General features: G+C 44.1%; 1 protein-coding gene across 2 annotated transcripts in view; it reads left to right on the forward strand.

The window, feature by feature from the left end:
• SKAP2 (src kinase associated phosphoprotein 2) overlaps positions 1 to 7,365 on the forward strand; it is a 145,709-nt gene extending 138,344 nt beyond the window's left edge. Inside the window, exons 12-13 of one of the 2 annotated variants that reach the window (XM_004582427.3) lie at positions 6,760 to 6,861; positions 7,285 to 7,365. In XM_004582427.3, the coding sequence (XP_004582484.2) occupies positions 6,760 to 6,852 (93 nt within the window). In that variant the 3' untranslated portion in view covers positions 6,853 to 6,861; positions 7,285 to 7,365. Of the gene's footprint in view, positions 1 to 6,759; positions 6,866 to 7,284 lie in introns of those variants that run through there. The other variant, XM_058678013.1, reaches the window with a different exon arrangement.
• The last annotated feature ends 6,432 nt before the right edge of the window (positions 7,366 to 13,797 follow it).

Consider the following 13,797-nt stretch of genomic DNA (forward strand, 5'->3'; position numbering starts at 1 on the left):
AATGCTTTCAAAGGATTCATTTTCATCCTAGAGGAGGGATCTTGACTTTTCTTAGCACTGATCACTAAAAAAAAAAAAGAAAAAAAAAAGAAAAACAGATTCTCACTCGAATTTCTAGAACTAGCTATGCTACCTGACCTCAGCAACTTTATATAACAACTGTAATAGTGGCAGGTAAGGGCCTCCATAAAACAGTGTTGATTGTAATTACAGCAAAGGATCTCATAAAGGTAGTTCTGTGACGGTCCAACTGTGTCATAATTAGACCCGTCCATTTACGTTCAATAGGTGACTAGATTATCGCAGAGGTTCAAGGAGAAATATAAATATAAGCAAAGAAAATCATCCCTATAGGACTAGGGGCCTGCCAAGGTCACCTACCCAGTTAGCAACGAAGTCGGGCGAAGACTTGTGTTCTCAGGAGAAGACAGATCCTTAGGAATGATAAGAAGGAGCTGGAAAATAAGAAAAAAGTAGATTTCTCCCTTGTCTTTGCCACACGTAATGTTTTTGCAGGGTTCTGTCTTAATCTTGCGCAGTGTTTGCAGATACATTCCACTGAACTTATTTTTTCCACGTATGAGAATTATTCAGCTTCAGGTTCAAAGGGGACAGATTATTTAAGGGCTTGAGCTCTCAAGATAAGGCATCCCGTGGAACACACTGGAGAGCGTGCCACGGATGGGAGCAGGTGGCTGTAAGCTGCAGCTAACCTTGATCACGTAACCTTTTTCAGAACCAAGTGGGTTTATTCATTAATAAGATTCTCTTTTTTTTCTTAATAAGACTTATTTTCTTAAAGTGCAGTTATAGAGAGAGAGGGACAAGAGATCATTCTCCAAATGGTCGCAAGCCAAGAGCCAGAAGCTTGCTCTGCGTCTCCCACGTGGCTGGCAGGAGCCCAGCTGAGCCATCTTCTGTTGCTTTCCCAGGTGTGTGAGCAGGGAGCTGGAGCAGAAGTGGAGCTGCTGAGAGGCCTGTGTTGCAGATAGCAGCTTAACCCTCTGTGCTGTTATGCCAGCCCCATTACTACTGTTCCTTAAATGTGCATGTGCCTACCATACATAAAGGAGAGGCTGCTCCTTTGGAAAGTACATTTCTCAAAAAAATACTTAGTAGGATAATTGAGTAGGGCATCATCTGAAGGAAGATTGGGTCTGTTTCTTCACTTTGTACCTGTTTATTGAATACCCTTTATACATCCTGCCCTGGCCAGCCCACAGATTCCATGTAAGGCCTCTCCTGATCACAGTGATTCTGTGTTTTATTTTAGTGGAAGGAATAAGATGAATTTGTGTACAATTCACTGGGAATAAATGCTCGGTTTGAAATGAGAGAAGTAAGAGAGAAACATGTGACCGCCAAGTGACTGGAGTCGGGTGTCAGGTGCTGGGTAGGCGTTGTTCGAGGGAGAGGAGGCCTCTGTGGGAAAGGAGCCTGAGTGGGCCTGAGTGTGGTGTGGAGCATGGAACTGCAGGCCAGTGCAGCGTGACAGGTTGGCCAGGCGATGGGAGCTGGCCGAGCACCATCGGCAGGTTACTGAGGTAGCACTGATTGGAGTTGCTGGGCAGCAGGATAAACAGACCATCCCAGGTTCTGGGAGCAGCAGAGAAGCAGGGTTGGCCCTGTAGTGATGCTGACCTGGAGTGGTGACAGCTGGAATCGAATGCAGTGGGGAATCTCTGAGCAGTTCTGAGTGGTGTGTAGGTGTGTGCGATGCTCTGGGTGCCAGAACCACCCGATGCTGAGCAGTCCTTGGACCTCTGTTGCAGAGCACGTGTCCACAAATCCCAAGGGGGAATATCAGTTTTTACCCTAGGGGCTTAAAAGTTGACTGTGTGCAAATTGGAACGAAATGTGTCTTGGATCTGAGCTGTAGACTACGATTGTTCTGCAAGTTAAATTCTCATCGTCTCTGTTCTTTGTCTCCTTTCTTTAAAGAGGAAGCTCACAGGGCAGGTGGAGGGTGGGAAACAGTGATTCTGTCATCTAGAGAAACGGCATTCCACGTGCACGGTAAATTATAAAGGGATGGAAGTGATTGTCACGAGCCACCAGGAAGCTTGGTGAGTTCAACCTGAGAGACTGTGAGTGCCAACTTTCTCACAAGCTCTTCACGTATAGATAGTGAAAGGAAGGCATTCAGATTTCAGGTTCATGTTGTACGTTGTTTTTAAAGATCTATTTACTTACCTGAAAAAGCAGAATTACAGAGAAAGGAGAGACACAAAGGTCTTCCATATGCCTGGCTAGTACTGGGCCAGGAGTCTGGAACTCCATCCAGGTTTCCCATAGGTGACCCATAGAGCACCTGGGCCCTCTTGTGCTGCCTCCCTGGTGCATTCACAGGGAACTGGACCAGAAACAGAGCAACTGGGACCCGAACCAGTATTCATATGGGATGCTCTTTTCTCAGGTAGTGGTTTAACTTGCTGTGCCACAATGGTCCCTTCTCCCTCCTTTCTGAAACCGGATATGCTCATAAGAGAGTTTTTGAAATGATGGATATATGAGAAATGAGAAGATTCATGTAAAGTTGCTAAGTGGAGATAATCAGCATGAAGAGCATGAAGAGTTGACCTTGAAGAAAACATGTATTTTACATATGTGTCTTGTTTTCTTATTACTGTAACATGTATGAGTAATTTGGAAATGCCACAGGACTCCTTGGAAAATAGTGAAGTTTACTCATTCTTGAACTTCTTGTCCTTCATATTTTATAAATAAAATCACTTAGTTTCAACAAAAGGCTAATATGTTTTGAAGCACAGATACACAGGGTAAGAAGTTCATTAAAAGATAAGTTCATTTTAGTGTAAACAATTGGTCAAATCCAGGCATAGTTTTTTCATAATAGGCATTTTCCGTCAGCTTTTCGAAGCATGTGTCCCCAAATGTTTCAAAACGGACATGTGCAGTCTTGCCATTTCTAACACCTGTTGCTTTGTTGCTTTCACACGTATCAGTAACTAATTTTTGAAAGGGCTCGCACATCACAGGATCGTATTAGTGTTTCAGGTTTCCATTAAGGCAGTATGCTTTTACCATATGGTTTCAGAAAGTGGATTAACAGTCTTGAGAAATGAGTACCCTGGTGCTGAAAAGGGCCGAGGTAACCACTGAGGTCTCCAGTGTGAACTAACCCACCCACAGTGGGAGAGAGTCCAGTTCATGAGTAAACACGGGCGTATGTCAGTATCGTGTGTACAAAGTTATTTCACTTTATTAAAGTGAGTCTGTTCTCCCACCTTAACACACAATCAACTTTAGTTCCCTGCTTCGTGAAGATGAATTTGAGCTGAAATTTTAACTCTAAAACAAAACAAACAAAACTCTTTTAATGGTATGAAAGTTGAGAACAGAGGCGTTACATCGCAACCCTGCTGGGCGACCTAATATCCTGCATTATTGAGTGACTTTGTCCTTTTCTTCTTCTTTTTCTTCTTCTTCTTCTTCTTTGACTGCCACGTTACACTTTGCCTTGGAGCCATCCATTTTAGTGATATTAAATTTCCTTTGAGTACTATTTTTATACAATAAGCATCCTACACCTCTGGATCTTGATAGCATTACTGCGGGAGGAGAAAGCAGCTTTGTGTTCATAATTACCTAACATTGTCAGAAACTGACTGCAGGCCGCTTTCCAGCGATAACAGAATAACCGCATAATGTAGCTTTATAGTGCATGATTAATAGAAAATAATTACACGTCCTACAAAGGGATGCAATATTTCTTGTAAATTGACTAGAATGGTTTCCTGTAGATTAAAGGACTCTTCATTATTTTATCAGTCCCTCCTGAAGCACAGTCACTCGCCTGCGTTAGCATTTCGGTGGCTGTGCACAGCCGAGGAGGGCGAAGGATGCCAGATGGCAGAGCCTCTCCTACCTGTGATGTCCTGTGCCCATAAAGATGATGTGGTACTTCCTAACCTTTCAGAGATGCAGATGGCATCCTGCTAGGGCCTGGCTCTTTGTTTTCTGTTTATTAACAAGATAAAATGTGGAAGAATTTTTTTCTTTCTTTTTTTTACATGTTTCACCTGTGACTTTCTGGAACCATCCATAATTGGCATATTCTTGTATCAGTTGTGAGTCCCCTATCATTCACAGGGATTCTGCTTGTTTGGGGCAGCCAAGGAGAAAGGCAAAGCTGGGCTGATTTTCTGCTTCCGAAGGGAACTTAGTGTAGTACTGAGTCTTCAGGCCCAAGTTTAGAACACTGCACTCCAACCAGCGTTTGCATTCCAATTTATAGGCTGCAAATGGTTTAATTGGGATTCATGGTGCTCCGGAGGCTCGTACAGAGGACGGTAATGATCAGAGGAAAAGCCCCTGTGTTTGCAGTCTCCTCAACAGATTCTAATGGCTGCTGTGTAAACCCATAAATTTGCCTCTTCGAGTCTTACCTCCCTATATTTTATCTTATCTCTTAATTCCACACAGGAGTATTCTATGGAGTTCTTTATGAATGCGAAGGAATAAATAGTCTTGCTTTTATTTTTACCTTTTTCTGAATTAGATCTGCGATGTCTCAGAGTACTTTCATGTTGAGGTATGCTTTTCAGTGATTTAAAATGAAGTGAATGGTTTAAGAACAGCTTTAGTCTAAAACTTCTATTCCTTCCTCAACTGCTACTTGTAAGGCTGGCGAAGCCCGCCCTCATGCTTTCCGTTCAGCTACTCTTTGTGAAGTTGTTGTCCGTTTGTAGTGGATGTTGTCTCTTAGAAAGCTCCACAGATGGGAGTAGGCTTTCGGAGCAGGGTGGAGATGGGCCCTCAAATGATAGTACGAGACAGTCACCACAGCAGAACCCGGTCTAGTTCTAAGAACGTTGAGGCACGCTTCTGGGAGCAGGTTCAAGTCACCAATCTGTGCTGTGCGTGTGTTCTGTGGCCACCATGGGAAGAGGGGATGGGCTAGTTCTTCACTCTTAGCTTGGCCTCAGGTCAGAGCTCCCACCCTGAGACTCACCTGTTAATTCTCCACTCTGAAATCTTACAGAGCAGACCTTGGGGCCTGTGGAAGGTTCTGTGCGTTTGCTATGTTAAGTATTAGGATCTAATTGTACTTGTCACCTTCAGAATTGCAAAGGGCAGTTTTATTTAGGTATCTGTTAGGATGTAATGGTTGCTAATCCTGGCTTCCAGAGATGGATCCATTTTAAAGCACAGTCATTGTCCCTGAGGGCCAGACATGAGCCCATTCTCCTTAGTGTTGTCCACTACATTGGCACATCAGTGACCCTGTGAACCTGACGAGCCCTGGGGCCACTGCCACCGGCCAGAGCTGAGCCTCAGGAGGGGGAGTGGGGCCCTGTGAGCCTTCCTTCCCCCTGCCACCTCTGCTGTGTTGTTCCCGTAAACCCAGTCCTGACACTGCCTGCGATTTTGAGAAAAACACCAATAGATTTCATCTTATAATCTCTCTATCGATAGATTCTGTTGATAGATCAATACATGCTAATGCTGCTACACCAGTATCGATATTGAAGAACTGTGCAGTGTACTAATCAATACAAACAGTAAGCCTGGGCTGGTGCTAACATGCTCTCCCACATATAACTCAATGTGCATATGCACCTATGATTCAGATGTTGGAAAAATCATAACCTATTGAATTACATTGGGGATTGATTTTAAAAATTTATCTTATATGAAAAATTAGATTTGAGTCCTGCAATGCTTTTTGTGCAGAGTATTGCTTTTCGGAAGGTATGATTCTTAAAACTTGTAATTCACTTTACTTTGTTTGTATTTCACTCCACATTAAATACGTTTGTGCTCCAAGTCCATCCGTCAGTCTGGCAGACCTGGGAGACCAATCCGGAAGCATTCACAAGGCCTCCAGCACTGCTGTGTCTGTCAGTGTGGGAGAAGCCAGAGACCAGGAGGACCAGTCAGGGCTGTTGGCCTCAGGTCAGAAAGTAAATGCAGAAGCGACTCATCCATCACTCCGTTTCATAGCTGGATTAATATTTTGCCTTGCGAACTTGAGATGCTTTGACTTCCTTTTGATTTTCCGCTGGTGGGTGGGCCTGTCCTGCCCCCCAACCCCGGTGCCTGTCCTGCATCGGAGGTAGTTCACCAGCAACAACAGGAACCAGGGCGTCTCAGGGCTGCGATTTCAGAGGACTCAACTCAGGAGTTAAGTTGTAGAACAGTTGTCTGTGTACCACTAGATGCATCGGTGTTCACTGATGCTCTAGTAATTTCCCTGTTGAAAATGTGTCTCTATAAGAAAGGGCACGTAGGCCGTTGCATTCCAAGTCATTGTCAGAGGCAGGAGTTTGCTTAGACAGGAACTAGTTTGTTGTGACAAAGAAACCTCATCTTGGGTGGAGGGTAAGCGTCCTGCAGGCAGGTGCAGTGCCCAAGTCCTGGGTTTAACCTGCTGGCATCTAGCCCTGGCAGGAACCTGCAGGCAGTGTCCCCAGGCTTGGGCGCGGGGGACACGGTGCACCCACTCGCTCAGTGCTTTCATTTCCCAGGTTCTTATCATGAGGGACTATGGTTGCTTTCTACGCCCAGTCACAAGCAGGCTTTGTGTTAGATGTTAATTTAAGTCATTGCCTAACAGCATTTTTAAAGTGTCCAGAAACAAACAAACAAACAAACAAAAAGATGAAAATGTTTCCATTTGCAGCTCAAAGCCCTTGCAACTTTACAAAAAGAAATAGCATTTCTGAGAAGTTGCATATAAACAACATTGTACTTATGCCCGTCTAAAGGTTAATACTGCATATTGTTTTCAATTAGGAATACAATAGATATGGCTGGTGGGTAGGAGAAATGAAAGGAGCCATTGGCTTGGTGCCTAAAGCCTACATAATGGAGATGTATGATATTTGAGAGTCCCGGGTAAGTACATTTTAATCCAATATTCTGTAATAGCTCATATGTTCTTTTAGTTATGATTCTTTGCCTTTTTAAGTCTTTGTAATTTTTTTTGATAATACAAAGATTATGCCCTGAAATATTTTGTTGTTGTTCTGCTTGATCTTTAATTTTTAAAATAACTTCACAGAATTTACTATGGGAATAATTTTAAAAAGTTCTTTTGATAATAACTGGCTGTTTTCCCAAACCTTCTCCTCTTTGGTAAAATACCACTTTTATGGCCTTTCTAAGAAGCTAAATTGGCAAAATATTCAGCAAACATTTAATCCCTCTTTCCCAGCTTAAAGTGTAATTATTTTTTTTTTCTGAGCAGGGAAAAAAAAGCATTATGACTAATGGAAAAAAAAAAAAAGCAAAAATGCAACTTTCTGTTTCTGCCTGCAGAATACTTTGAAATGAGAGCATCGTGGAGAGGCAGGAGGACGCATCCCCGACCTCGCCGCGTTTGGCAAACATTCCTCGACTCTGTTCAATTTCACGTGGTTGTTCACTAAAATAGTCCCCAGGTGTGAAATTAAGTGAGGGGGTATTCATGTAGATTAGATAAAAGCAGTGAAGTTACACTTGTTGCTATTTTGCAAAGAAATAATTACAGTTTTGATCTGCCCATTTGATTTGTGTGAGGTTAGGAATCCGTCGCTGTTTCATGTTGCAGTAGAATCCCTGCCGCCTCCAGTGTAAGCCATACTTTCTCTTAATTATTGGATATGCTTTAGTGTGTAAGCTGCAATTTCAAAGAAATTTTAATTTTATGGATAAAGCAACTTTTTGGTAGATGCCAAAGAATATAGCAATATTGACATTTTGTAGCTGATTTTTAAAAAAATTTTTTTCTGCAGAATATTAGCATGTCTTCACAAAAGCAGTTTTATACATTGGTGAAGTTACATCATACCAAACAGAGCCGTAAGAAAGAACAGAATGTTAGGGTTGGTGTGGCGCTGTTACTTGCCGTTCAATTGCACTGTGGGACCCGGGCTGGTCTGTGCAGGGCTTCACCAATGACACATGATGGGCTCGCCACCATTTCCTGCTAGACTTCTGTTTATGTTAAAAGCAATAAAAATGTTTCTAAGAGACATTATCCTACCACTATTAAAATGTTAGAAAGAATCAACTCAGGAAAGGCGTAACCCAGCATTTGTTCACCCTCCTCCATTCTGTTGTGGTGTAAGAATCCTGCCGTGAAACAGCACACTGGCATCTGCCACAGTGCTGGCCCGTACCAGCAGGTGGGAGGTGGGCACAGCCCCACATTTGGGCTCCAGGGCGCTGTGCTGCCTAAGCAAGTCTTATAGCAGGGCCTTCTCCAGCACATTTGGAATCAGAGGTTGTTCACAACATCTCACAGTGCACACTCGTAACCAGAGCTCTGCTTCATAAAAGTTGTGCCCATGCGAATGAGCTACTAATATTTTAAACCTCAAGTATTTATTTGAAGCTATTAATAAGCAGTAGTCCAGACTGTCCATTTTAGCATTATACACCATTAGCTCCGTGGCTAATTTCAAATGTAAAAAACCAGACAAAACACACCCAAATCTCAGTTTTAGGGATGGGAAGTAAACTCATTTATGTATGTGGACATTGTCAAGTTGGAGTTTTCTGAGATTCTTCTGTGCAGGGAACCTTTTCCCTGTAAGGCACTACTGAAATACAGTGAACCCATCCAGACTGAAGTCAGACCAGCAAAGCCTTTCCTGCTTCCGGGTTCAGAGAGGTGTTCCGCACCAGGCCAGTAGATGGCAGCAGCTTTTCATCGCTCGCAAAACCATTTGCAGCCCCTCCCCCCACAGATTCAGCCTGGCCCAGAAGGTAAAGCAGAGTTCCTGCCTCGATTTGCAGTTAATCCAGGAGAGGGAGTCCTTCGCCAATGGATGCCCGGTGATTCCAAGGCAGCCAGGCTCTGGGGATGGGGACAGTACAGAAAGCAGGTGGTGCTTGGGCCCAGAGCTCCCCTGGCCTTTGTTCTCTATAAACCCGAGGTTAGGTGGGAGACGCACGAGGGGAAACAAAAGCTGTCCAGCTGGACTGACAGGGAGAATGACCTTGGCCCATGACTCCTTTATCTTCATAGAGGGGAATCAGCTGCAAACTAACAGGGAGAAAGTTTTCTTTGCACCCTTGACAACATATCACACTCTCGTCACGATCATAATAATGTTATTAATGTGAAGTCAGGCAACACGGCTTGTTAAAAAAATATGCTAATTGCTATGTGCTCATTATGTTTGCTTAGCGTTTATTTGTTTTCTTGCGAACAGTTAGAGAGCTCATTTTTTTCCAAAGGTGATTGTGAGTCATATTTCATATAGCATTTTGCTTGATTATTTGCTCAGTACTGAATTTGTACTGCATTGCCATTAGATCTTACAATAATGTTCCACTCTGCAAATTTTTAAGGTTCAAATAAAGTTTAATTGTTTGCAAACTGTTATGATGCTAATAATTCAACAGCCTGCTGTGTTACTAATGAAATTACTTTGTTATGATTAATTTGGAAAATAGTGTGTTGATTGTAGTAATTAGGCACAACAAGGTGAGGTAATGATTCTAATGCCATCTGGCCTGCGAGCTGAATGAAGAAATGAAATAGGGCTGTCATGTGGATGTGTCCAAGGAAGGAAGGGCGATACAAATGGCTTTCATTGCTACTGCATTTGCACTTAACCACAGCTCACTCCGATCTGTTTCTGCCACTTTGCTGCCTCTGACACTTTGTCTTAGGAAAAAAAATGTGGTAGAGTCCAGCAGTCATTCTGAATGCTGTATTTTAAGCTGATAATTTCTTCGACCGTAATTTAATTACAGATAATCACATCAAGTGTTAGAGTATCATAGAAAACCACTTTTCCGATGTTTGTGGGTGAAGTCTGTGTGTCCGGGTTGGAGGGGTCTGATGGCCGTCGCGGCATAGACACCGACGTCGCCTTTCACAGCAAGCACAGCTCCGTCCAGGGATGGCTGACCTGTTAGCAGCTCAGGCTTTGTCACAGCGCCAAGGACTTCTGCCATGCCCACCATGGCCACGAGGCCCTGCTCCCGTGCTGCTCACCTCATGGTCATGATTAGACACAGACCCAGGTACAGGTAATGGGTTCAGATTAGGCAGTTTGGCCACTAGAAGCAAAGCAACACTATAGTATATGTAGTTCAAAACCCCAAACTTCATCCGTGAGACCAAGTGAAGTACTGTGAGGATTTTTTGAGCTAAGAAGAGTTTTGCTGAGTTCCAAATCAGACTACAGACACAATCCACATAGATGAACATTGCTTTTACTTCCCAGTAGGTCAATAAGACTCAAGAATATCCTAGAAGTCATAGAGATTGAAATGCAATCCGGCCATAGAAACCACAGCTTCACTCAGAAGTTGAAGAAAATATGTATTTTAAGCATATGTATAAAATACTTAGTATATTAGTTTAAAATCAATGTGTAGTTTTTCATGATACACATTTCTGTAAATATGCTGAAGACCCCACTCCTTATACAAATGGATTCGAAAATTTTTAACACCAAAGTAGATTGACATTTTGGTTTCACTTTTCACACATTTTGGAAATAGTTGTGTGTGCGCATGGCAAAAAGATCGTGCTTCATATTCCAACAATCGCATATCGCGTATCCTACCACGGTGTCTCGGTTCAAGTCCCAGCTCCACTGTTTTATTAAGAATATGTGAATATGTCTTTATTTTTAAAAGATTTAATTTATTGGAATATCAGATATACATAGAGGAGGAGAGACAGAGAGGAAGATCTTCCATCTGTTGATTCACGCCCAAGTGGCTGCAATGGCTGGAGTTGAACTGATCTGAAGCCAGGAGCCTCATCTTCGTCTCCCACACAGGTGCAGGGGTCTAAGGCTTTGAGCCATCCTTGACTGCTTTCCCAGACCACAAATAGGGAGCTGGGTGGGAAGTGGAGCCACTGGGACACAATCGATGTCCATATGGTATCCTGGCACGTGCAAGGTGAGGACTTTAGCCACTAGGCTACTGTGCCAGGGCCCTAACTCCACTTCTAATTCTAGCTTTCTGGAGGACTCAGAGAACTGGATCCCTGCCGTGCACATGGGAGACTTGGATTGAGTCCCAGCACCTGGCTCCAGTCTGGCCCCAGCCTGGTGAGAGCTTGAATCAGAGGGTGAGAAACATGTCTCTGTGTGTCTCCTCCCTCTTGCCCATGTTTCTCAGGCTCTCTGCCTTGCCCCCTCCCTACCTCCCTGTTGCTCTGCCCTTTGAGTAAGTAAAATCAATCATGAATGCTTCAAAAGCAGCTGTTTAAGGTGGTCTTGTGTACCGATGAAGTCCTGAGTGTTCAAAATGTTGGAAAAACAAGTAGAGAATTATCAGAAGGATCTTTCTGGAAGCTGGACACTTCAGCGCACCGCTGTTTTCCCTCAGATTGAGAGCAAGGGAGTTCTGGGCCTCGCCAGCTTTAGCTGGCTCATCACCCACCTCCTGCTGTGTAGTTGAGTTTGTCTAGAATCTGTTAGAACTCCCAGTAGTGTAACATTTTGTTATGATGAGATAAATACTTATAAAATTATATGATCACAGTCACAGGGGTTGACATTTCATTAATGCCGTGTTTGAGGGGCCTTTCCCTGCTTTTATTAGCAGAAGCTGCTCTCTTGTTACTTAGATACAAACGTGTGATTTATTGCCAGCCTCGTACAAAGTGTATGGTGTGCATCCAGTCAATATTTGCTAATTAACTGACTTGGCATCCCATAATATCTCCAGACTCAGGATTTGAGCAAGAACGGACCTGACTTTCCTACAGGGTGGAGGAAAACACCTTTGTGTTGTTGGTCCATCTGCTTCATGATGACAGTGTTCTATTAAAAAGAAAATCCTGTTCCTTTGAACTGAGGCTTTAAAGCCAAGTCCCTGCATAATAACCATCATCAAGTGGGTAGGTAGGATGCAGTTGTTGGGAACAGAATCTGGGGGCAGAGGGTGAGAAAGTTCCTTAGCTGGTCCTCCTTGTCCAGTGGCAGACTTTCATGCAGGGATACAGGCAGCTTGGGGCAGCAGGTGCAGGGCCAGTGGGCAGGACTCGGCCACGGCTTGGGCCAGCTCATCTGGGAAGCTTTCTATATCTCCCCTTATGGGGACCAGAAAAAACTTCCAGAATTAGGAAGCCTCACATCTGCTACCAAATCCAATCATAATCCAATTCACTTCCATTTTTGTACCTTTTTCCCCCACTTCACTCTCCGTTTTCTTGAAAGTGATATTGATGAGGTTAACTTGAGTGCTCTGAGTTGCCAAGATAAAAGGTAGCGTAAAGGCAGAAGGGAGCTTCAGGTACTCCCGGCTGTGATGTCGGGAAAGAGGCCAGGAGCAGAGCCAGGCCAGCAGCCGGTGAGTGTGCGTGAGCCAGGGAATGGACACGGCCCAAGCTGCCCTCCCTCAGGGCCTTCCTGGAGGTGGACCTGACGGTGTCCATCCCTAGGTTTTGCCACGCTCTGTCTTTTTGGTTTTGTTTATTATCCATTTTTTATTATCTGTTACACAGAGAGGTAGTAGAGTGCCCTCCTTGCCTGTTTGCTGTCCATTGGCCTCAACCATGTGATTTTAAAAGATCACCCTGTTAGGGTGCAAAGCAGGCACTGTTTTGAACCTTGAACGGCAGTTCTCATGAGGGGAATGTCGCATGGGCGGTCTCTGAGGAGACACTGAATGGCTCCCAAATATGCCAGTTATAAACAATAATAACAAAAATAAACAAAAATAAAAAACACAAATAAACAAAAAAAATAAACAAACGACTGTTTTAGAGGAGCAAGATGGAAGATTCCTGCATAGTCGGTTCCCTCCCCACCCGCTGGGAGGCCACATGGCAGCCCACCAGTTCCTTTGCTGGCCTGTCAGGTATGACGACGTTTCGTTCAGACCAGGTGTGGTGCTTGCTAGCGTTCACACGGTGTGTACCCTTTGCAGTGGATATCCCTCACAAACCAACAAAGTAAAGTTTGTGATTTATTCCCATCTTCCCGATTCAGAAAACGGGCGTGAGTAATTTGTTCTTAAGTCCTAGGGTTATAGGTTACCCAGCCAGCCACCTTCCTCCCAATTTCAGCCCCATTGTACTGTGCTGGGAAGAATTCACACCGAATGCCAACTTCTGTTCGAGGCATACTGTAGGCACCCAGCACGTGCACGCTGACTGCTGAGGATGCCACTGTGTCTGTAGAAGAGTTGTAAAGGACAGTCCAGCGCCTGGGAGCTGGACAGCTCAACTCTGCTCTTGTGTGGTGACCACATCAAAATGGAGGCAAGCTCAGCTCTCCTGGAGGATCAGTGTCATCATGCAGGACCACCTCTGCCCGTGAACTTCCAGCCCAGCTAACAACAGGAAGTCAACGCAGGCAGCAGGATAGAGTGGAACAAGGAGGCCAAGGGGATTCGTCTAAGTGGGGACACGAGCCAGCCCTGCAAGGCTTGAGGACCTTTAGAGGTGACAGCTTCTAACAGGTGCTGACCAGAGGGTGGATGTTCATGGATAGGTTTTAGAGAACCAGTTTAAAGGATGGTTACCAAACTGTTGAGCCCTTAAGCAAACTTCATTTTAACATACACAGTTGTGTATAATTTTGTGACTGAGTGCACTGTCTGACATAGGCTTTTACTCATTGAAATTAAAAATTTGTTGAAGACTTGTTAGCATAACCAAAACTTCTGAACCCAAACTTCTTATTGAACATTAACTGAGCATCTTATCCTTGAGTACCTGTGTGGTGCCTGGGAAAAGAGAGAAGTGAGGACTCACTCCCTCCAGGGCTCTGGCATTTAATCAGAGAAGCGGGGTAAAATGGAGCTCTCTCGTCATAAATGCACCCCCAGAACACTGGTCTCCTGGCCCAAGAGAAAAGGGTATGCTGCAGG

The sequence above is a fragment of the Ochotona princeps genome, chromosome 20, assembly GCF_030435755.1.
Source record: "Ochotona princeps isolate mOchPri1 chromosome 20, mOchPri1.hap1, whole genome shotgun sequence".
Lineage (NCBI taxonomy): Eukaryota > Metazoa > Chordata > Mammalia > Lagomorpha > Ochotonidae > Ochotona > Ochotona princeps.